Here is a 25,061-nt window from a genome sequence, read left to right as displayed (position 1 = left end):
GTCCAGTTCTGGTCACCAATCCTCAGAAGGGATGTGCTGAAACTGGAGAGAGTCCAAAGAAGGGCAACTAAACTAATTATGGGATTGGAAGACCTTAATTACCAGGAGCAATCACAAGCGCTTAATTTATTCTCCCTGGAGAAAAGACGCGAGAAGGGACATGATAGCGATTTACAAATACTGCAATGGCGATTCCAGTATAGGAAATAAACTATTTAGTCTAAGAGAGTGTAAGAGCACATGTGGCCACACAATGAGATTAGAGAAGAAGCGGTTTAACCTTAAGCTGCGTAAGGGGTTTTTCACTGTCAGGGCGGTAAGAATGTGGAACTCTCTTCCACAATTGGTGGTATAAGCGGGGAGTATCAATACTTTTAAAAGACTCTTGGATGTGCATCTCAAAGAACACAATATTCAGGGATATAGGAAATGAATATTGTCACTGACACACACACCTACACAGGTTGAACTGGATGGACTGTTGTCTTTATTCAACCTCAACTACTATGCAACTAAGTAACTATAAGTTGCCTTATCCATCACGCGAAGCAGAATGTCCCTTTTAAGGTCCTGAAGGTTGGGAAGAGCAAGGAATTCACCTTTCTGGTAGAAGCTGTTGGTTTGCCGTAGATGTTGATGGCTCTGACTACATCCAGGCAATACATAGCAAATTCCCTTTGTGTTCTCGGGAGGAGTAAGTCTTCATTGAGGTGAAACATGGTATTGGGTGTAGGACTACCTTGTCTTTGTGAATAATGAGGAATGGCTCCTTACAAGAGAGAGTTACTAGCTCAGAGACACATCTGATGGATATGGCAGCAACCGAAAAGGCCACTTTACAAGAGAGGTCATCTAGGGGGAGGGGATATCCCTGATAGGTTCGAAAGGTGGTTTCTGCAGGGCAGAGAAAATCAGGTTGAGGTCCAAAGGAAGCACAGGGAGTTGGTCCCAAGATACATTTTAAAAAATTGATTTTTGTAAAATCTTACCGTAAAATCCTTTTCTCTTAGCTCATTGACAGACGTAGTCCTCGGTGATACAGCACCTTCGGGTTATGTTGCCTCCACAGGAGTAGGACTAGACAGGAAATAAAATGCTCTGGCCACACCCTAGGGGCAGTCCCAGAGGGTATACCCTCTCTCTCTCTGCCTCAGCAAATCAGTTATGTCATAAAAGCAGTCTTTAGAGAATTTAACCCAACCCAACTCAAAAAAACAGAGGGGCGGGTACTACGTCTGTCAATGAGCTAAGAGAAAAGGATTTTACGGTAAGATTTTACAAAAATCCATTTTTCTCTATCGCTCATTGACAGACGTAGTCCTCAATGATACAGCACCTTCGGGAAGTCCCAGAGCAGTATCACAAATGAGGGGTGGGAAAATGGAAATCAAATCCAAATCTAGAAGGCCCAACCGGTGCCAACTAGAAGTTTACAATGCTCATCCTTAATGATGAGACGCAACAAAAAAATTTTCAAACAGAAAAAAACCCTCGAGGTAGACCACCGGTCTCCTCAAATTGCGGCCTGCAAAACCTTGCGGCCAAATGAGGCATCCGCCGATGCCATCACATCAATTTTATAAAATTTTGTAAAGGTATGTACCGACGACCAGGTGGCCGCTTTACATACCTGGACCACTGACGCCTGATGGCGAAAGGCCCAGGAAGTACTGAGCGCTCGAGTGAAGTGCGCCCTAACAGGGAACGGAGGATTCCGACCCTTAATAGAATAAGCCTGTACCACCGTCTGACTGATCCATGTAGATATGGTCGCGGCAGACACAGGCAACCCCCTTCAAGGGCTATCCGTGATCACAAAAAAGTGAGTCCGTCTTACGAAAACCACTTTAGGAAGGAAGGATGGATTCGGAAGAAGAACCACCTTATCCCTATGAACCACCAGATCTGGGGAACGACAGGATAATGCGGCCAGTTCTGACACCCTGCGTAGAGAAGTAATGGCCACCAAGAAGGCCACCTTCTGGGAATGTAAGCAAGGGAATCTTCCTAATATCTTCAAAGAGAAGTTTCTGAAGAACCGACCACACTAAATTAAGATACCAGGCGGTAAGGGTGCGCGCACTGGCGGAGCCAGATGTCGCACCCCCCTGGATGAAATTCCGCACCAAGGAATGATTAGCCAAAGGTTTCTTGAAAGAAGATTGCTCACGCCGAAAACCTGACCCTTGATCGTGCTCAAGGATAGTTTCTGCTCAACCCCTTGTTGCAGACAGACCAAAATTCGGGTCACCGAATAGGTATGTGGGGAAAATCCAATAGATTCACACCATGCAATATAAGACTTCCATGTGATGGAAGTCGCTTTCCTTGCTTTAACTGGAGGTAGGAATAACTGAAGCTGACACTCCCTTGTCCTTCAGTACCTGGGTCTCAATGGCCAGGCCATTAAACCAGCGACTGTAAAGCAAGATGGAAGATCGGTCCCTGAGACCGCAAATCCTCCCTGAGAGGAAGTCTCCAAGGAGCGTCCGCGACTAGCCTCGCCAAGTCGGCGTACCAGGCTTGACGAGGTCAATCCAGAATTTCCAGAATAACTGGAATTCCCTCCACCTCTATCCTGCGAAGAAGTTCCTGCAGCAACTTGAGAGGATGGAAGGCATGCCGTAGCTGATACAGCCCCCACGGGGCGATCATCGTTTCTGCTGCGTCCGCTAGAGGATCGTGGCGCGAGCTACAAACCTCCGCACCTTCCTGTTAGGCCAAGGTGCCAACAGATCCACATCCGGGATGTCCCAATGAAGGGACAGCTAGGGAAAAAACCTCTGGATGAAGAGGCCATATGCGATTGGATCCGAATCGGGCTGCTCTAGAGCTGCTCGATCCAGTAAATCAGACAAAATCTGATCGCTCTCAATTCCGATACCCTTATTGGTAATCTGGATACTATCGGAAGAAATGACTTCCCCTGGTTGAGCATCGGAGACTTCCTGGTCCGCTCGCTCAACCGGATCCGATTGTCCAGGGAATCGGAATTCCGATTCCATTAAAAAAGAATCTCCTTCAGGAGAATTCGGGTATGAGACTGGGTATACGGTACTGCCTCTAAGAAGGCCACCATCAGTCCCAGCCAATTGACAGACAGCAACATCCGAATCGTTGACTGAACCTTCTGGAGTTTCCCAGCAAGGAGAAACTCTCTTGCCCAGGATGTATCCAACCTTAGGCCCAGATAGTTCAGTCTCCTGGTGGGAACCAGGGATGATCTTTGGGAAAGCGAAAAAACGCTGATGTCCTGCGATGATGGGGATATAAAGATAGGCATCCTATATGTCTATGGACGCCAGGAAATCTCTTATGCAGGGAGGCCACCACTGTACGGATGGACTCTATTTCTTCCCAAGTCCAGATTTGGACGCACCTTGCCCTCTTTCCTGGGCATTGTGAATAGGTTCGAATAGAACCCCTGAAACCGTTCAATGTTAGAAGGGCAGAATCGCACCGGTGGAAGTGATCGAAACTCGATCCTGTGTCCTCCAGAAACCGGTGAAGACATCCCCCCCCCACCCCAGAGATGGGTAGGGGCGCATCAGGCTATATTCTTCAGGCTTGGCTGAGCCGGACTCTTTGTTTACCCGACCAGCGCCCTTTGAAACCCCTCTAAAGGGGCTTTGGAGGGTTTCGCCTTATCGCCCGCCCTCGCGGAACGAACAACTCTATATGAGCAGAAAAGGAAGGTCCTCGTTAGTTACGAGGTCTTTTTATCCTAACAGTCTGTGGCAAGACAGCAGGTGGTACCGTCTATCCTATAAAGAGGAATTCCTCAAACGGATAGCACCTAGCCATGCGTTTGGAAATAACAGGGGTTCGTTTCAAAACGACCCCATTTGGGTAAAGGAAAATCCTTCGCCCTTTTGGTAGGCTAACAAGTACCAAAAAGGAATCTCAGTCTCAGCTACCTCTGCCGGTGTAACCTCAAGACTAAAGGTTTCCCGGACGGACACAACTAGTGCATCCACCACTCTTGTGCTATGGCGGAGGCAGAAACGTGCTCCTCACTGCTGAGGAGTTATTACCTGAGACAACAGCCCCCTAAGAGGGACCTGCAACTGCATTGACCAGTTCCGAATCCGTATCTGAAGTATCTGATAAACAATAGGGGTAGGCGGGGGTCGCTACTTGACCCCCGTCCCTGACAGGCCACCTCCACCCGGGATACCAAAGACTCCAAAATTGCCGATAATGCATTAAAACACAAGTGGGGTACTGGAGGGTCCTGCGGCCACCTTGAGGGGATCAGGTGGGGATACCTATGCGGCAGGGTCAATGATTATACAAGACACTTGCCAGCGACAAAAAATGACAAAGTAAAAAAAACTTTTTTTTTTTTTTTTGTTTTTTTTGTCCCCCAGTCGCAACAGCGCCCCTCAGTGTTACCTGCCTTTTTGGACCCTACAGAGAGAGAGACAGACCCCAAGGCTCATCCCTGATGCACAGAAGTTTTCATCAGCTTGCTCAGTGCTTGTCTTGTTACAGACAGGAAGTCTTTGGCCCTATTTCCTGGGTAAAAGAGGCGGCTCTGCCCCTTAACACGCCTGCCGGCTCCTCCCCCTGGCTCCATGAGGTGTTTGAGTCACCTCAAACATGGCCGCCCGCATGCTGGAGACACGAGGCTACACCAAAATGGCGGCCTCGTGCGATCTACCAGACAATGGCGGCGGTCTGCACAGAATAGCGGCATGTCTGCAGAAGGATCTCGGCCTCACAACCCTTCACCCTCATGGTGGTCAGCGTGGTCGGAGATACCGGACCCTAGCGGGCCGTATGCGGACCGCTGCTTAGCTGGAGGAATGATCTGGAATGCAGTATACATGTATAGACATCGCCCTGTGGCTACTGACAGGTAGGATACCTTATACTATCACAGTAAAGTTCTAGTACTGCCACTGACTACAATCATTTACACATCTTTACAATTAGATTGTCAGCTCCCAAACCAAGCCTCCTGGCTTCTTGTACACAAAAATCACACTCAATTAGGGGGATCTGTGACATGTTGTAGGATAGAGGGGAATCCATCCTTACCATTACAGAGCCCGCGTTCACCACAAGACCCGTCAGGGGGAAAGGGGGAACATACTACTCACCATACCGGAACCAGGCGGGCGCCAACTCCTGACAGTACCCCTCTCCACCGAGGGAGGGCTGTCGACCACTTGAAGATCTCACAGGAACACTGGAGAAAAAAAGCTGTCTTAAAAAATTCTTTTCTAAGAAAAAAATCCTGCCAGGACCGAAGATCCCAGCAAGGTATCTAAGTCCTTACTCCTGACTAGACAGAAAAAAACTGATTTGCTGAGGCAGAGAGAGAGAGGATATACCCTCTGGGACTGCCCCTAGGGTGTGGCCAGAGCATTTTATTTCCTGTCTAGTCCTACTCCTGTGGAGGCAACATAACCCGAAGGTGCTGTATCACCGAGGACTACGTCTGTCAATGAGCGATAGAGAAAAAAAGGTTCTGACGAGAGCGAGACCAGAGGTTTTTGAAAAACTTTTAGTGTGCTTGAGGCAAAGTTTCGGTCAAGTCCCAATTGTTGAAAGGCCAGAATGTGAGGCACAGAGTAATCTCTGGGATGGAAGTGCTTTGTTCACACCAGGCAAAGGATTTCCAGGCCTTTTTTTCCTTTAAACTAGGTAGGTATGACAGACTCTGGAGACCCCTCTGTTCCTTAAGACCTTGATTTCAACAGCTATGCCATTAAAACTATTGACTGAAAAGCAGGATAGAATAGAGGGCCCTGAGACACCAGGTTTGGCAAGTTGGGAAAAGGCCGGGGGTGGTCTCCCATTGAGAACAAAGAGTCTGGCTTCCTGAAAGACTTTGTACCTGCCAGGTACATCCTAATTGCCCAGACCACAACCAAGGCATGCAAGGCAATTTCCTTCAGATGTTTTGGCTTAGGACACAGGGAAGGCAACACAATGTTTATATTCAAATGAAAATCAGAGACCACCTTAGGAAGGAATGATGGACAGGAGCGAAGCCCCACCTTATCCTTGTGAATCACCAATTAAGGTGAAAGACAGGATAACGCCACCAGGTCCGACACCCTGCACGCAAAGGTGATAGCCACCAAAAAGGCCACCATCTGAGACAGCGTAAGCAAGGGAAACTCCCGAAAGTTCTCTAAAGGGGACTTCAGGAGAACCGAAAGTACCAAATTGAGGCCCCAGAGCGGCAAAGGAGAACACACTGGATGGACCAAGTGCCGAACACCCTGAAGAGAGGTACACACCAGAGATGTAGCCAAGGGTCGTTGGAAGAAAAAACACCAAGGCCAACACCTGGCCCTTGATGGTGCTCAGGGCCAACTTCTGTTTAACCCCCCCCCCCCCTCACACCATGCAATGTACGTATTCCACTTACGATGGTAGATCTTCCAAGAAGTAGATTTCCAAGCTTTTAACAGCATAGGAATCACTTATTCAGACAATCCCCTATCCTTCAGGACCTGGCTTTCAACAGCCAAGCCGTCAAAGCCAGGGACTGTACATTGGCTCTTGGGAAAGCAGATCCTCCATTAGAGGAAGCCTCCAAGGAAGGAAACGTCGGCAACCAACCGCACCAGGTTGGCATACCAGGCCCAGCAGGGCCAGTCCGGGGTCACTAAAATGACCGGAATCGCTTCTGCCTTGAGCCTGTAGAAGTCTTGGCAGAAGCTTGAGAGGGAAGAAGGCGTAAATCAGACGATACTGACCCCACGGGGCCACCAGCGCATCAGTGGCGTCCGCCAGATCCCGTGATGGAGCCATGAACCTATGTACCTTACTGTTGAGCAAAGATGCCAACAGATCAACCTCGGGATGAAGAAACCACTCCCCCTGGTCTAACGCCTGCCGACTGAGGTATTCCTCCTGCCAATATTCCATTCTGGGAAAGTGAAGGGCAGGGAGGACATGAACGAAACGTTCTGCCCACCGGAGAATGCCGGTTACCTCCAGAGCCACAAGGACACTTTTTTGCCCCCTTGGAGATTGACATAAGCCACGGCCGTGGCAATTTGATTGAAATCGCAGTGGACAGCCTTGTAGACGATCCATCCAATGTTCCAGGCACAGCCTGATCCCACGTAACTTAGGACATTGAGAGGTAGTCTGGATTCTTCCAGGGTCCAGACCCCCTGAGCAGAACTTCTGCAGAGGATGCCTCCCCACCCAGACAGGCTGGCATCCGTTGTGACCACTGTCCAATTCAAGGGTAGGAAGGATTTTGCCCTGCTGGAGCGCCAGGTAACGAAGTCACCAATCAGGGACTCTCTTGTACCCTGGCTCAGCTGGAGTTAGTTGTCCAGAGACTGCGGATTCTCAACCCACGCAATGAGAATCTCTCATTGCAGGGACCCCGCATAGAACTGTGCAAACTGGACTGCTTCGAAGGTTGACACCATCAGGCCCAGTACCCACATACAAGTCTGGATGGACTACCATCTGCTGGTCAGCAGGAGACGAACTGCAACCTGCAGTGTCTGAAGTTTGTCTGGAGGAAGAAATACTCTGGCTAAGGCAGAGTCCAGAATCAGCCCCAGATAGTCTAGTTTCATAGAAGGGACCAAGGCTGACTTTCGAAGATTCAGAATCCAGCCGAACTCCTTTAGAGTTTGTATGGTGATCTCCAGGTTTTCCGTCAGCACAGCAAAAGACTCTACTTGCAGAAGGAGATCATATAAATAGCTCAGGACCGCGATCTCCCACTGGCGTAACAATGGCAGTATCGGGGCAAACACTGTAGTGAAGACCCGGGGAGTGGAGGCAAGACCAAATGGTAACGCCCTTAACTGATAATATTTCTCTCCCACTGCAAAGCGGGGGAAGCGTTGGTGACTGACACATATTGGAATGTAATGGTAGGCATCTTTGATATCTATGGAGGCAAGAAAATCCCCCTGATGCAGGAAAGCCACCACTGTGCGAAAATCTCCATCCTTAACTTCTGTACCCACACAAAGCAGTTCAGCGCCTTGAGGTCCACGATTGGACGCACCTTGCTCTCCTTTCTGGGAACTGTAAACAGGTTGAGTGTAAACCCCTGAAAAACGTTCCGCAAGCGGAACCGGGGCAATCACCCCTTGAAGCAAAGATCTTGCACCACCTCAAAGAGGGCCTATAAGCGGACTGGGGAAAGTCACACGTTGAAAGGAAGAACCTTTCTGGAGGGTGAGCATGAAACTATTTTGTATGAGGATTGTATGACTTTGTGGACCCATTTGTCGTCATGTACCAGGGAAGTCCACAGGTCCGGGAACCAGCGAAGACTTCCCCCCCACCCCAGATACAGGAAGGGCACACCTTCATGCTGAAGGAGCCTTGTCTGTGGGTCTGGAGAAGCCCACTCTTGACTTGCCAGACCAAGTTCGCTTGGATCCATCAGGAAAAGGAGGGCCCTCGTCTTCGACAAAGGCTTAGCCCAATCAGTCAAAGTTTGCAACACCAGGGCAATGGTGATCACCGTCCACAATGCCGAGCCAGCCATGGTGAACATATTGTGGGCCACAGCCTCTGCCTTTTTGCTAGCCCTTTGCCCAAAAGCCACCTCCACCAGGGACACAAGGACCGCCGTCAGTGCATGGATGGATGGTTAGGACCCGGAGGGCCCTGCAGCCTCAGAGGGGGGGGGGGGGGTAAGAATCAGGTGGGAAGATGTGCTACAAAAACTCCATTAGCCACCAGGGGGAACCACAGAATAAGTGTAAAAACCACAGAGTAAGTGTAAAAGCACTGCTAAGGTACACCCCCATCACGCTGGCAGCACCACCTGGTCACCAGCTACAAGCACCAATCGACCATCAACAGAGAGGGGGAGGACCCAACCAGACGCACCACCAGGAGCATCTGCACTGCACATATGCAATCAGGAAGAGAAAAATATCCAGGAGTCAGCACTAGGGGCTCCCACTGCCAAAAACACCACCCTCGGGCTCCACCGTCATGGCCGCCGCTGGTTTCAATGGAAAATCACTGCAAAATGGTCACTGTGCATTGTAACCTATGGGCTACAAGAAAATGTCAGCACCACGAGGCTCTCGGGGACCCAGGAGGTATCCGTAGCCACTGGACAGGCACAAGGCAGGATGGGGGGGCTCCAGGTACAACCCCCCCGCACACACAGCCGACACACCCCCCTGCCTTCATCGCCAGCATGGCCCCCGGCCCCACAACCGGGGGGGGGGCAGACCACCCATACAGACCACACAATAGTGGAGGAGGGAGGGTTGGGGGAGTGGGGGAGTAGGATGGGGGGGTAGGTGAGGGGGGTACCAGGAAGGAGAACTCTGGGGTCCGACCTTCCCATGGAGGGGCCCGCGTCCACCCCAAAACCCTCCAGGGAAGAAGGGGGACAGCTACTCACCATATCAGGAACCAGCCGGGCACCGCTCTAGACAGATCCTCCTCTCCATCGAAATGGGGGAGGGGGGCTGTCGGCCAAGAGGAACGCTGCGACTCAGGCCAAGGCCATGTTGTACGCGACCTTGCGAGACCTTTAACTCGCACTCGGACCAGCTCATCGCCCAGTCCGGAAGTTAATTGTAGATCTCAAAGATAAAATCAAGGAGGAAAACATTTTCCATCTAAAAAAATGTTGCCAGGAACAAAGATCCCAGCAAGGAACTAGGCCCTTACTCCTGACTAGGCAAAAAATAACTGAGTGGCTATAGCAAAGCGAGAGTATACCCCCTGGGACTGCCCATGGGTGTAGCCAGAATTTTTTTCTGCCTAGTGTCCAACTCCTGTAGGGGGCAGTACCAATGGTTAAAAATACCAGAAGCTGTGTCCATCAATGAACTCAAATCAATTGTTTTCATCATTTACGCCAATATGTATTCTGCTACATATTTTTGGTAAAAAAAATCCCAATAAGCGTATATTGATTTCTCTGTGCAAAAGATATCGCGTCTACAAACTAGGGGATAGATTTATGGCATTTTTCTTTTTTACTAGTAATGGTGGCGATCAATGATTTTTAGCGGGACTGCGACATTACGGCAGACAGATTAGAGACCCGACACTTAGGGGAACAATGACATTATCACAGTAATCATTGCTAAAAATATGCATTGTTATTATTATACAGGATTTATGTAGCACCAACAGTTTACGCAGCGCTTTACAATAAAAAGGGGGACAGCACAATTTACAATGCAGTTCAATACAAAAGGAATAGGAGGGCTTATGGAGCTTACAATCTAAAGGGAGGGAGAGGTGGTACAAAATGTAGCGGTGACCTGCTGAAAACTCCAACTTGCCAAAATCTCCAACGACGTTACTGCCAGTGAGTGTACACCAGGAATAATTGGAGATTTCGACCACTTGGGGTTTTCACGGAACATCGGTAGCCTATATACTCTGCTAGATGCTATAATTAGTGGAGATTGTTAGTCTGCCCACTAGTTGTCGCCGCCTAGGAGTCGGCCAGGTTTTTGGTTAATAGCAGGCGGAGTAACAATCTGCACTAATTGTGTACCAGAGTGTAAATGCTGCCGGTGTTGTGTGAAAACCCCAAGTGGTCAAAATCTCCAATTATTTTTGGTGTACATTCACTGGAAAGAACGTTGTTGGAGATCTCGGCAAGTTGGAGTTTTCGGCAGAACAGTGGCTGCGGGGGATGATCTGATGGCGGGGACTCGAGTGCATTTCTTATGTGGAGATGGGGTAGGTCTCCCTGAAAAAGTATGTTTTCAAGGATCGACTAAAGGTGGACAGGGTAGGAGCTGACCGGACATACTGGGGCAGGGAGTGCCAGAGGATGGGAGAGGCTCTGGAGAAGTTCTGGAGGCGAGCAAGGGAGGAGGTAACAAGGGAGCTAGAGAGCAGGAGGTCCTGGGAGGAATGTAGATGGCGATACCTGCAAATGAGGTTAGTGATGTAGCTTGGGGTGGTGTTGTGTATGGCCTTGTGTGTTGTGGTTAGTATTTTGAATTTTACAATTCGGTAGGGAAAGTCCACAGTGCTTTGGAGCAGGTTTTCATCAAAGATGTCGCTGCACATTGCTGCATTAATCTTTCCCTCGATCTTTACTAGCCTCCCAATTCTTGCTGCTGAAAAACACCCCCACAGCATGATGCTGCCACCACCAGGTATTGTATATGCCAGGTGATGAGCGGCACCTGGTTTCCTCCAGACATGACACTTGCCATTCAGGCCAAAGAGTTCAATCTTTGTTTCATCAGACCAGAGAATTTTGTTTCTCATGGTCGGAGAGTCCTTCTGGCCTTTTGGCAATCTCAAGGCGGGCTGTCACGTGCCTTTTACTGAGGAGTGGCTTCCATCTGGCCACTCTACCATACATGCCTGATTGGTGGAGAGCTGCAGAGATGGTTGTTCTTCTGGGAGGTTCTCCTCTCTCCATAGAAAAATGCTGGAGCTCTGTCAGAGTGACCATTGGGGTTCTTGGTCACCTCCCCTACTAAGGCCCTTCTCCCCCGATCACTGTTTGTCCGGGCGGCCCGCTCCAGGATGAGTCCTGGTGGTTCCAAACTGCCTCCATTTTAAGGATGATGGAGGCCACTGTGCTCATTGGGACCTTCAATGCTGCAGAAATTCTTCTTCATACAATCCTGTTTCAGAGGTCTACAGACAATTCCTTGGACTTTATGGCTTGGTTTGTGCCCTGACATGCACCAACTTTGGGACTTCAAAATAGACAGGTGTGTGCCTTTCCAAATCATGTCCAATCAACTGAATTTACCACAGGTAGACTCCAACCAAGTTGTAGAAACATCTCAAGGATGATCCATGGAAACAGAATTAACCTGAGCTCAATTTTGAGTGTTATAGCAAAGGCTGTGAATACTTATGTATATGTGATTTTTTTTATTTGTATTAAATTTGCAAAGATTTCAAACAAACTTCTTTCACATGGTCATTATGGGGTATGGTTTGTAGGATTTTTAGGCAAATAATGAATTTAACACATTTTGGAATAGGGCTGCAATGTAACAAAATGTGGAAAAGGTGAAGTGCTGTGAATATTTTCTGGATGCACTGTATAGCGAAAGAGAAGAGAACATTTCATGGTGTAATACATTTTAAAATGTATTGCAAAAGGATAAAAAAATGCACTTACATTTCAATAGAGCAATAAACATTAAAATAAAGGTGGAAATGCCGGTGAGCGTTCTACCTGCGTCCCAAATGGAATAAGGGACATCAATTTGGTGTAGATTTATCCTGAGGTTGGGCTGTAAGTCAGTAAATACTGAATAGCGGTTTCACTGCTGAGAAAAGGTCTTACCTGGTAAAAGTCCAAAGCTGGTAGAGGAAATTTTTCACTTGGAATTACTACCACAACATTTCCACGCACAATTGCTGGGGCAAAGAGGCTGACGAAACTAAGAAGCGGGCTTTCATCTGGGCAAGCAATGCCCACAACTCCCAGAGGTTCTCGAATCAATACTGTAGCTCCATATAGCAATGTTTCCTGAAAGACATGATGTTTAAAAAAAAAAAAAAAAAAAGTTTTTAAGCAGAAAACAAATGAAGTGTTAGAATAGATTTTTTTTAATACCATTATAGAATTTATATAGGATTTATGAAAATTAAAATTTAATTTATTTATATGTCCACTCGCTTCTAGTACTAGCAGCTAAACAGGTGGGGAATCACCCCAGTGTGACCGTGCAGAATATGGGAGGACATTCCTCTACGGAGGACAAATCAATAAAACCTTGTGGAGGTTCTTTTTCCTATTGGCCAAAACCAAAAATAGAAAAGTTTTGGCTGGAGTTGGATTTTAAAACATATCTATATTGATAATGTTTTTGGTAAAATAAAAGGTCAACAGATTCATTAAAAACAAAAGAAAAAAAGAAGACTTTCTTATAGAGTAAGGAGGGAGCAACCCGCTAAAGGTATTAAGTGCAGGCACCTAAAAGTATCTGCACACACTTGCCACAGCCTTCCAACCCTTCCTTTCACAGCCTTGCCAGGCTGTTCTGACAAACCAAAAGAGAGGAGGGACAGCACTCCTCAAAAGAGTCAACTAAGGACACCTGGGTAAACTGGGGTAAACTTTATTGAAAAATTATTAAGGTATCATTGATTCCAAAGAAAAAAAACACCAACTCACATACAAAAGACAAATAATTGATTAAAATCAAAACACAAGAAGATAATAAATGAATTACCAAAACATTCAGAAAGGATACGGCGGCCAATACCCTACTGGTAGCAGACAGCCATCACCCTGAATCTCTGGTGAAAGGTATCCCTTGTTGGTCAATTTCTACGAATTAAAAGAAACTGTTCAAAACCAGAAGATTATCAAGAAGAAGCCAGGGAACTCCACCAGAGATTCAGGGAGAGAGGAAACTTACATGACACGATTAAGAAGGCACGCAAAAAAGTACCTCAAGGCCTCTTTCATACGGCCGCTCCAGTTTTTTGCTCCGCTGCGGGACTTTTTTTTTTTTCACGGAGCGGATGACACTTGTGTCATCTGCTCCGTATGTCCGCATATCATCCCATCCATTTGCGAATGATATACGGACATAATGTAAGTCTATGGGCATTGCGGATGTCAGCGGATGACACCGCTGACATCCGATTTTGCTTCCTTTCCGTTTTTTGAACGGAGGAAAAATAGGGTTCTGTTCCGTTCCAAAAAACGGAACAGAACTGAAAGGAAGAAAATTGGATGTCAGCGGATGGTATTCCGCTGACATCCGCAATGCCATAGACTTACATTATGTCCGTAAATCATCCGCAAAAAAATAGGATGATTTGCGGACATACGGAACGCCCGTGTGAAAGGGCCCTAAGGGATAGATCGAGCCTTCTACAGGAAAAAATAAACTCCCAGTCTATTGACAAAAAAGAGATAACAACGCATCCACGGATTATAACTACGTTTGGAGCACAGTGGAAACAGGTTAGAAATGTCATTGAGAGACACTGGAGAGTGCTTGCAGTGTCACCAGTGATTAAGAAAATTGTAGGCCCTCGGCCACTTATCACAACCAGAAGGGCCACTTTCTGGTCAACTCTGAATTCCAAAAGACCTACAACCGGAGCAATTGGTTAACGTCCCTGCCTCCCTTAAAGGGCATGTTTGCCGGCGGGCATTGCTCTACGTGCAAATTTGTCTGGAAATCTGGCTCTTTTACCAACTGTGATGGTACAAAGTTATTCCACATTGATGGATTCATTAATTGTTCTACCACAAGAGTCATTTACCAACTAATTTGCCCTTGCGGAAAAACATATATTGGCAAAACTAAACGCCAATTAAGAATAAGGATAAATGAATATGTAGCAAGTATAAGGCCCCTTTCACACATACGGTCCGGTCCGTTCAGTTCATCAGTTCAGTCAAGTCAAAATGTATCCGTTTTTCATCCGTTTTTTTTACATCCACTACCAATGCAAAAGTGGATGGAAAACGGACCGTTTGTCCGTTTACATCCGTTTTTCGTCTGATACTTTTTTTGATGGATAAAAAATAGGGCATTCATCCGTTCCAAAAAATGGACATTGACGGAAAACGGACATTGACGGAAGCGGATGAAAACAGATGTTAACGAATGATCATCCGTTGTCATCCGTTTTTTTTAGAGATGCAATGATGTCCGTTTTTCATCCGTCAACGGATGGATGGAAAAACAGACAAACGGACCGTATGTGTGAAAGGGGCCTAAGAAAGAAAGATGATGAAAAACCCTGGGGTTACACTTCCTGGAACATCATAATACTGACTCATAGGGTCTGAACGTGAGGGGTATATATGCACTAAAACTCCCAGCCAGAAGGGGGGATTTCGATACCATACTTCTCCAGGAGAAGTTATGGATTTATAAAATGGGATCTCTTACGCCAAAGGGTCTCAATACTGAATTGAATCTCCAACCTTTTTGGAACAATAACTTAGGTTGAGCCCACCTGACTTCTTTGAACAATGTAACGTATTATGGTCATTGCATTGAGAGTTTCTTGTTAAGCCTTAAGAATTTACCCTAGATGTTTAGTGAGGATTATTTAACCTTAAAGTTTGTAGAATTTTAGTGTTGGGAACTGAGGTTATCATGCATTTTATTGCATGGTAGTTATAGCCAGTTTGTGCCTGACTTTATAATGGACTTTCCGGCCCTTCATTTTCCCCTTCCCCTTTCCCCATTGAAATTTCCCTTGTTTCCCCTTCCTTCTCCCCAATTTCTTTATAGGAACACTAATGAATATAGCTGCAACTTCTGTATTCCTTTCCCTTTTGTTCCCATGGGTTATACACGATTGTTCAACAAGGAACACACAAAGAAATTGATTCCTATAAGTTCCTTGAGGCTCTATATGCTATACCAAATCTCAACTTTATCTAGAAGCTTCAGGATATATATTCCTGAAGATAGGTGCAGCTTCAGAAATACGATACCCCTGTCCTTTTCTTTTTAATATGCAAGTAATTAAATCTGTGTTTATTGTTGTGCTATGAAGTGACTGCATATGGGGGAGACTTCCTGCTCTCTGAGGGCATCTTGTGGACACTTGCTAGCAGTAAATTAGTAATTACATGGAAATTCCAAGTCTGAGTCCAATCAAGAGCCTATATAGAGTTACGCCAGAAAGCCCACCCCTAGCTCTGAAGAAACCAGCGTCTATTTGCTGGTGAAACGCATCGACACCGCGTCACATTTCTGCACCAATCGGGGATTTCTATGCGTTGAAGCCCAGCTGTTCTTGAGAGTGCAAGTGCGTTAAAAACAGCGTGGTGACGGCTTGCCGTTCGCCCCTTCCAAATCGACTGAGCACGCTGGAGCTGCAGACCAACACAGCTTGTTTGGAACACAAACCGCACTACTAGGACGACGGGTCCACCCTATACTGGGAGGAGGTACATTAATACAACAGAACTTATCAATATCAGTATTGACTGTGCTGCTGAATATAAACATACCTTCCATGTACTCCGGGCCAGTTCCCAATACTCAAACATAGTGCAGATTAAGCAATTAGCCAAGAGTGACTTCTTATGCAGCAACAGTCTTCGATACCATCTGCTGGATTCTTTGTGGTTCCTCAACTGTGGGTCCATACTTTAGAGACCACTTCCACTTGTTAAGTGAATGACTGTATATTGGCTGTGATCACTTCACCTTTGGTGTTTACAATTCCACAGTAATTGATGCATTCTCATCCTTACAGGTTTAGGATAACCTTTGGCCACTGCAGATATCCCCATTGTTTTTTGGTTTTAATCAATTATGTGTCTTTTATATGCGAGTTGGTGTTTTTTTCTTTGGAATCAATGATACCTTAATCATTTTTCAATAAAGTTTACCCCAGTATACCCAGGTGTCCTTAGTTGACTCTTGAGGAGTGCTGTCCCTCCTCTTTTTTGGTTTTTCATGTATGTTTGTCAACGGACTGCAGTAGGTGTCATACCTGACTGCGTGGGTGAATAGAGGGTTGGGTTTTTAATAACCCTAAATAGAATAAGACCATCAGGTGTGAGCACCCCCTTTGTTTTTAGGCTGTTCTGACAGGCAAAGCCCAGACATTTACAACTAGTGACCGAATATGCTTGAAACCTCCCCATTTTTGTGGGCTCTTCAATACTATGGCAAAAGCAAAATAACATAAAACAAACAGTGCACTATGGAGATGCCTACCCATACATAAGAGGAAATAACAGTAGCTAACACAGTCAAATGTTTAATCAGCACAAACATATAAGATCATTAGTGGCCATATTAGAAGTCCTTTGTATAAGAGCCCATAAAGAATTATTAACATATGGTAAACTTCCAAGGCTGCTCCTCATGAGACTTAAGTAATCTTGGGGAAAAGAATATGGGACAGCAGAGAGCGTCAGACTAAGTGCAGTAGTATAAAAATACTTTATTAGGCAAAGACAATTGGCACCTCACACTGTGTGAAGAACCAGGAAGTCCTAGGAACCACGCTGGAATGCACAGGAACAACGCCGTCTGTGACGTCACATCCATTTCAGAGTCCCTGTGCATTCCAGCGTGGATCCCAGGAATTCCTGGTTCTTCACACAGTGGTTTTACATCTCCCTGGCAGTCTCAACAGTGGCCCCTCACCCCACAGACAGTGGGCATAACTGAGCAGATGTTTTGAAATGAAGATATGTCATATGCACCAAATGGGAGTTGCCAAATGTATTTGCTTAATAAAGTATTTTCTTACTACTGCACTTAGTCTGGTGCTCTCTTCTAACCCATTTTCTTTGTTATTAATGGCAGTTCATTGGCCAAGGAGAAAAATTGGGAGGAAAAAAGCAGTGGTCAAGCATCAGGACTGTCAGAAAGCGTTGAAGCTTTGTCTGTTTGAATGGCGTTGAAGCTTTGTCTGTTTGAATGGCGTTGAAGCTTTGTCTGTTTGAATGGCGTTGAAGCTTTGTCTGTTTGAATGGCGTTGAAGCTTTGTCTGTTTGAATGGCGTTGAAGCTTTGTCTGTTTGAATGGCCTGACATTTTCCTGGACTAGGAGACAGTTTCTGATACATGCAAGAACCTTAATGTGCTTATACTGCTTACAGCAAGCAGTTTGCGCATCTTCTTTTAGTACAGCATTTATTTTAGGAAATAAGTTCCTATCCAAACTTTTTACTAGCTGTGGACATGAGCTGAAGATACCTGTGCACATTCACAAGCGAGTCTGACGACTTAACCACCTGCCAATATCAGAGCCATCAATGAGTTTTGTGTTTATAGATAAATATTTCAAAAGCCAACACTTGGTCCCAGCTAATAATTGTTTCCATGTTTATGTTGTCAAATGATATGCTCCAAGGAACCAGGGTGAGGAAATAGCCCTAAACAATATTCCTTTCAAAATACAAAACTTTATTATAAGAAAATGTGTCACCTACAGCTGCCTTTCCACGCAGTACTAATGCATTCCAATTTTGGCTGCACTTTGAGTTGATCTCAAGTTGGATGGCTCTATAAATGACAGGTCTACAAAGAATAGCTGTTTACAATCTGCAGCAATTAGTTTATATCCACTGGAGCCAGCTTGACTATCTTACAAGCAAACAGATACAGTTTATTCCCCTATTACATGATAAACAGCTGCAAATTCTTGACACTAAAAATACAAACATTTCCCTCCACTTCTACTGCAACACAAAAAAGGATGAACAAAACAAGCAAAAACAAACAAACAATGTAAATATGAATAGTTATAAAAATAACAAAAAATCTAGCGCTAGAGAATATTCACTTCAGCAGGTCAGGGCCTCTGTATGCCACACCCCCAATTTGTAGCAGAGCGATGACATGCACGTGGGCATGTATGCGTACACTAATTGATAATGATATGTACAAAGACCCTGACAGGCTAAGTGCTGGGTGAGCACTCATTGCATGTGTGTTTTATACTGTTTTTATGGAGTTTTTAATAAATATTGTTTAGCTCTATGATCGTATCCTCCTAATATCAGGGGTCTCTCGTCTTTCTCAACAAAGAGACAGTTTACTGCCCTTTACACCTTAGTGGGGCCAGACTGTGGCCCGTGGGACTATAAAAATGGTATTAGTGAAAAGAAAAAAAATGCCCCATTGATGGCGTCAGTGGGAGGAATAGTGTCCCAAGGGCCTGATAAAGGCAAGCAAAGGGTGGCGTTTGGCCTCTAGGCCGCAGTTTGGAGACCACTGTTCTATACTTTGACAATTTATGTACCTGGAGTTGAAAAATAATGGAGGAAGGAGTGGACAGCCTGGAGAATCAACAATTGTGGAAAAATCCATATGCTTGTTTGACCTTCTTACTGATATAAGAAGTCAATAAATCTTGATATGTTCATCCCCAAAGGGGTTAGAGTGTGCGGATGGAAAATACCACACCTTGGAGATTCACTGGAAGCACAACTGAATTAAAGAAGAGGTTAGTGTAACTTGGCACAATTTTATTTTTTTTAGTTCAAAGTGCAACAAGTGTATGGTTTAAAGCACCTCATGGGAATTTAGCAATATATACTGTGTGCGTGTGTGTGTGTATATATATATATATATATATGCATTTGCTTATTTATTACAGGTACTTATATAGAGCTGTCAATTTACACAGCCCTTTACATATGCAGTATATTGTACATTCACATCAGTCCCTGCCCTCAAGGAGCTTACAAACTAAGTTCCCTAACTCACATGCATACATACACATACTAGGGCCAATTTAATCAGGAGTCAAATAAACTACCAGCATATTTTTGGCGTGTGGGAGGAAACTAGAGTAGGTGTGTGTATATATATTTTATATATATATATATATATATATATATATACACACACACACACACACACACACACACACACACATACATATATATATATATATATATATATATATATATATATATATATATATATATATATACACACACACACATAAGGGATGAATTATTTGTTGTATAGCACAGTACAGACTTCGAACATAAGTGAAGGGGGACAGGCCAGTTAGATTTTGAGCGCTGTACCATCTGTTGATATTCTTTAAATAGTACTGTATGACAAAGTCTATAGGTAACTGAAAAACAGGAGGTTGGAGCCGCTCAGGTGTATGTCTCAGACCTGGGGCTGGTCGGATCCGTCATCCAGAGACATGAGTGATTAGAAATATGAGACCGCACTCTGGTCGCTATTAGTTGAAATCAAAAAGTAATTCCTTTATTCCTCAAGGTGAAGACAGACAGAGTACAGACAGACGTGTAAGGTTGACGCGTTTCACGACATTCCCAGTCGCTTACTCAAAACCATAAGTCTATAGGGAACACTTGGTGAAAAAAATCTTACCTGCACATTGCCCCCGTATTTGTCACAATATGCACCCCAGTAAAAAAGGCGCTGAATGCTGAGATCCACTTCTTTCTGGGACTTTTCAATTGATTGCCCAGTCAGTGTGCTCAGCCTGTGGGCTACTTCATTCCTCCTCAGCTCTAGGTTTTCTGCCATGTAATAGACAATCTGTGCTCTGTTATGAGCAGCCCTCTTGCCCCAACTGCCAATGTTAAGAAACAGAAAAAGTGATTATTGTTTTACATTTGTGTAAAGTAAAAGAAACTTAATATGAATTGTTCTCATGTGCTCCGAGTAGCCACTGTATTATGCAATCTGTTTTACAATTTAAATTCCTCATCGATGAATCATAAGATTGCAACCTAATACATAAAACATGCGAACATGGTGAAAAGGTCACAATTGTATAGCCAAATTTTTATTAAATTACTTTGGACTTTGAGCACGTACATTACTTGTGCCAGACAATGTTTCAAGCATATCTTATCTTTTTACAGCTCTGTTGGTGAAACAAAAGGAAAAGTTAGGAGAACAATGGCTAGATTTCTATGAAGTCATTCATTAAAGCTGCGGTAGTTTTTTATGTTTTTTTAATTTTTTATTTTAACCATCCCCTAGTCATTCTTGCTGCCTAAAAATGTACTTCCACGCACATTCTTTTCACACATAAATGCAGCGGGAAAACAGGTTCCCACCCATGGTTTCTTTGGTGTTTTTCATGTGTAAACATGCACTTAAATGGGCTGCCCTACATGGGACAAATGCCCTAAAGTAGCACTAGAACATTTTGCTGCATTTGTCAAGTCCAAAAGTCCGTAAAAAGGAACAGTAGCGATAAAAAAGTACTTGCAAGTTTAACCAATCATCTTTTTTTTTTTTTTTTTTTTTTACAATTCTCCTGTAAGGGTGTGTGGCAGGGTCTTTGTCCTATGCCTACATACTTTTGCTAATAGATGCCCCTCATTCCCATCTCAGAAAGTTGGGAGGTATGCATAAGTTACGTAGTTAGTCAAGTTGAAAAAAAGACACAAGTCCATCTGGCTCAAACAATAAAAAACAAAAAAAAAAACAGTAATGAAAACCCAACCATATAATCCCATATACACAATTATATACCCGCAGTTGATCCAGATTTATAGGTTTAATTGTAATTAGGTGGAGATCCTCAGTTGGGCATGACCTGTAAATACAACCATTGACTGTAAGACCACCACAGAATGCAGCGGTGGAGGAAGAGGAGGACTGGGGCTGCTCTCTGCAAAACCATTACACACAGCAGGTAAGTATAACCTGTTTGTTATTAAAAAAAAAGAAGTCTGACTAAAGTTCCCCTTTCTGCTTGTTCCATATTCACTGCAGAGAGTGGAGTGTGGGCAGGGATAACACAATTCCATTCCTCCCACATCAACTCCCACAGCTGGTACAAGTGACTCCCACAGCCCTCCCTGAAACTACAGAGGCTCAAAGGATCATGGGAGATGTAGTATCAGGACTGGCAAAGGAAGGAAACCGGGAGTCAGAGAACATTGAAATTCAGTCAGGAGAAGTTACATCAAAAACACGGAAATCTGCTGTATACAGCGAAAGGAGGAAAGTTAAAAACCATGCCCCCAACGTTGCAGTTCTGAAAAGGACCAGTGAACTGGTCATGTATTTGAATTTGGGTTGTCTTCAAATTTTTTTTAAAAGGTTTTGGGGTAGATGAGGGACATTCACAGCTGATATTATTGGGTAAATAAAAACCAAGACAAATCTGCGCTAGGTAATTTATAGTACTGAGCGGTAAGTGGCCACTCAATCAACTGAGACATTTTCACTTAGGGATGCACTCACTTTTGCTGCCAGCGGTTTAGACATTAATGGCTGTGTGTTGAGTTATTTTGAGGGGACAGCAAATTTTCACTGTTATACAAGCTGTACACTCACTACTTTACATTGTAGCAAAGGGTAATTTCTTCAGTGTTGTCACATGAAAAGATATAATAAAATATTTACAAAAATGTGAGGGGTGTACTCAATTTTATGAGATACTGCATATATATATATATATATATATACACACACACACACACACACACACAGAGTACCTTGCAAAAGTATTCGGCCCCCTTGAACTTTTTGACCTGACACATTTCAGGCTTCAAACATAAAGGTATAAAACTGTAATTTTTTGTGAAGAATCAACAAGTGGGACACAATCATGAAGTGGAATGAAATTTAGTGGATATTTCAAACTTTTTTAACAAATAAAAAACTGAAAAATTGGGCGTGCAAAATTATTCAGCCCCCTTAAGTTAATACTTTGTAGCGCCACCTTTTGCTGCGATTACAGCTGTAAGTCGCTTGGGGTATGTCTCTATCAGTTTTGCACATGGAGAGACTGAAATTTTTGACTGACCAGAGCACCTTCTTCCACATGTTTGGTGTGTCTCCCAGGTGGTTTGTGCCAAACTTTAAACAACACTTTTTATGGATATCTTTAAGAAATGGCTTTCTTCTTGCCACTCTTCCATAAAGGCCAGATTTGTGCAGTATACGACTGATTGTTGTCCTATGGACAGAGTCTCCCACCTCAGCTGTAGATCTCTGCAGTTCATCCAGAGTGATCATGGGCCTCTTGGCTGCATCTCTGATCAGTCTTCTCCTTGTATGAGCTGAAAGTTTAGAGGGACGGCCAGGTCTTTGTAGATTTGCAGTGGTCTGATACTCCTTCCATTTCAATATTATCGCTTACACAGTGCTTCTTGGGATGTTTAAAGCTTGGGAAATCTTTTTGGATCCAAATCCGGCTTCTCCACAACAGTATCTCGGACCTGCCTGGGGTGTTCCTTGTTCTTCATGATGCTCTCTGCGCTTTAAACGGACCTCTGAGACTATCACAGTGCAGGTGCATTTATACGGAGACTTGATTACACACAGGTGGATTCTATTTATCATCATTAGTCATTTAGGTCAACATTGGATCATTCAGAGATCCTCACTGAACTTCTGGAGAGAGTTTGCTGCACTGAAAGTAAAGGGGCAGAATAATTTTGCACGCCCAATTTTTCAGTTTATTTGTTAAAAAAATTTGAAATATCCAATAAATTTCGTTCCACTTCATGATTGTGTCCCACTTGTTGTTCATTCATCACAAAAAAGTACAGTTTTATATCTTTATCTTTGAAGCCTGAAATGTGGCAAAAGGTCACAAAGTTCAAGGGGGCCGAATACTTTCGCAAGGCACTGTATGTATATATATATATATATATATATATACATACATATACAGACACACACACTGCTCAAAAAAAGGAACACTTTGAAACTTTGAAAATGCATCAGATCTCAGTGGGGAAAAATATCATGCTGGATATCTATACTGATATGGACTGGGTAATGTGTTAGGAACTAAAGGATGCCACAGTTTGATGTAAAACAATCAAATCTACAGAGGGCTGAATTCAAAGACACTCTGATAATCAAAGTGAAAAAATGGTGCAGCAGGCTAGTCCACTTTGCTGAAATTTTATTGCAGCAACCCAAAAATGGTACTTCATAGCTTGTATGGCCTCCGTGTGCTTGTATGCATGCAGCGTGCATTATGGCAGGAGGGGGCAGAAAACATAACTGGGCAGTGTGACAGGAGGAGGGCAGAGTAATATAAGGAAGGCAGTGTGACAGGAGGGAGAGAGGGTAACATAAGGGGGGCAGTGTGACAGGAGGGAGAGAGGGTAACATAAGGGGGGCAGTGTGACAGGAGGACATGTGAAGGGGACACACTATTCTCTCTCATGTGCAGGCCATTGTGTCTTATGCTAGAGCCGGTCCCAATCATCACACACAACACACAGTGATAAAGAATTCTCAGAATTCCCCCCTCTACATTCTACTCTTCCTTAGGTTGGTGTTTCTCTTACTGCGGCTGTCTGTGGATAAACTACATGCTAATCGGCCGACATGGACCTCCCATACCTGATCCAGCGCCGATGTCCCCCAATTCTCTACTGACACTCCAAAAAGGCCATGGCTTAGCCATGATTAGGGTGTGCCCGGGCACATCCAGTGTGCACACCTATGAATGCAAGTACTGCAAAAACTATGTATTACAAAGGAAAAAACTAAATCAGAACAAGCTTTCCAATCCCTTTGGCTGGCAGTCGGCCATAAGTTACATGTGAAACCCATTGGCCAGAACGGTCATCTCATATCTATGTGCAGCTTAACACCTATTTTTAATGACATCATAAAATTGCAGCGCTCATAAAAACGTGAATCCCAAAGTAATAAAAAATGTCCAAATTGTCCATAAAAATTTATAAAATCATAAAGGCAGGAATCCAAGTGAATACCGGAGGTCTAAAATGTTTCACAATGCATGTAGGTTTCTCCCAATAATTAGATCCATGCGGAAACATGTAAAGAAAATAATGAACACATCATGGTGAAGTAAGTTCAAAATGGATGCAGCACAAACAGGGGGAGGTGCTCCCGTAATGGAAAACATATAACTTATTGTGCTCAACTCCTTGGCCCCGCATGCAGTGTAAACTCACTAGATACTGGACATATAAACACTGAAAAAATCTCCAATGTTGTTATCACCCACATTTTCCACATGGAGAGGCAGGCATTAGCTAACATGATAATCCATCTCATTAATAAGGATCACTCCACACTCATTCCTGTGCTCAAATCCCAATTGCTTGTACATGTATGTAGCACTGTCCCCGTAGGGCTTGCCGTGTGATTTCTTCTTGGGTCTCCTCTGATTACCTGCAAAAATCTCTAGCACTAAAGTTCCTGTAGAGACTTCTGATGCATCCGGTCCCCTAAGGGTAAGCTTGACTTGTCGTCCTGTTGTGTACCTACAACACCTTTCTTTTGAGATTTTTTTTCATTGTCTGCTGTTCACAGGCTGCCTGGTCACCTATTTTTAATGCACATAAGCATTGCACAGGACAAGTCAGAATAATTTAGTATGTGCGCTCCTAGGTCGCAGGGTGTCTAGGCGCACAAAAAGGAGGGTTACTTAAGGGTGCCACATCCTAATTTGCAAAGTGAAGAAAGTGGAGGGAAGAGATTGGACTTTATAGGCACCAATATTAAAATTGTATATTCTTTATTTGAAAGTTCACAAAAGCACATTGATAACAAAACGCAAAAGAAGAGACATATGAAAAGGACAACATATCATATACAACAATTATTACATTAAGGCGGCAAAGCCTCAAAACGGTTGTGCAAATCGCATAGCCTATCAAGTGTTGATTATTTGTACAACAATCACAAGTGATACAAGGATGACCTGTGTTCA

The 25,061-nt window shown here is 44.3% G+C and overlaps 1 protein-coding gene across 1 annotated transcript in view; it reads right to left on the bottom strand.

Annotated features, from left to right (window-relative positions):
* ALDH16A1 (aldehyde dehydrogenase 16 family member A1) overlaps positions 1–25,061 on the bottom strand; it is a 316,675-nt gene that overhangs the window by 73,495 nt on the left and 218,119 nt on the right. Inside the window, exons 14-15 of the mRNA XM_082274075.1 lie at positions 19,763–19,967; positions 12,248–12,433 (exon numbers count right to left, since the gene is read on the bottom strand). Coding sequence (XP_082130201.1) covers positions 12,248–12,433; positions 19,763–19,967 — 391 coding nt within the window. The remainder of the gene's footprint in view (positions 1–12,247; positions 12,434–19,762; positions 19,968–25,061) is intronic.

Source organism: Pelophylax lessonae (genome assembly GCF_965119305.1).
Source record: "Pelophylax lessonae genome assembly, chromosome: 12".
Classification (NCBI taxonomy): domain Eukaryota; kingdom Metazoa; phylum Chordata; class Amphibia; order Anura; family Ranidae; genus Pelophylax; species Pelophylax lessonae.
Note: the sequence above shows the minus strand (reverse complement) of the source record. Positions and strands in the feature narration are given on the sequence as shown.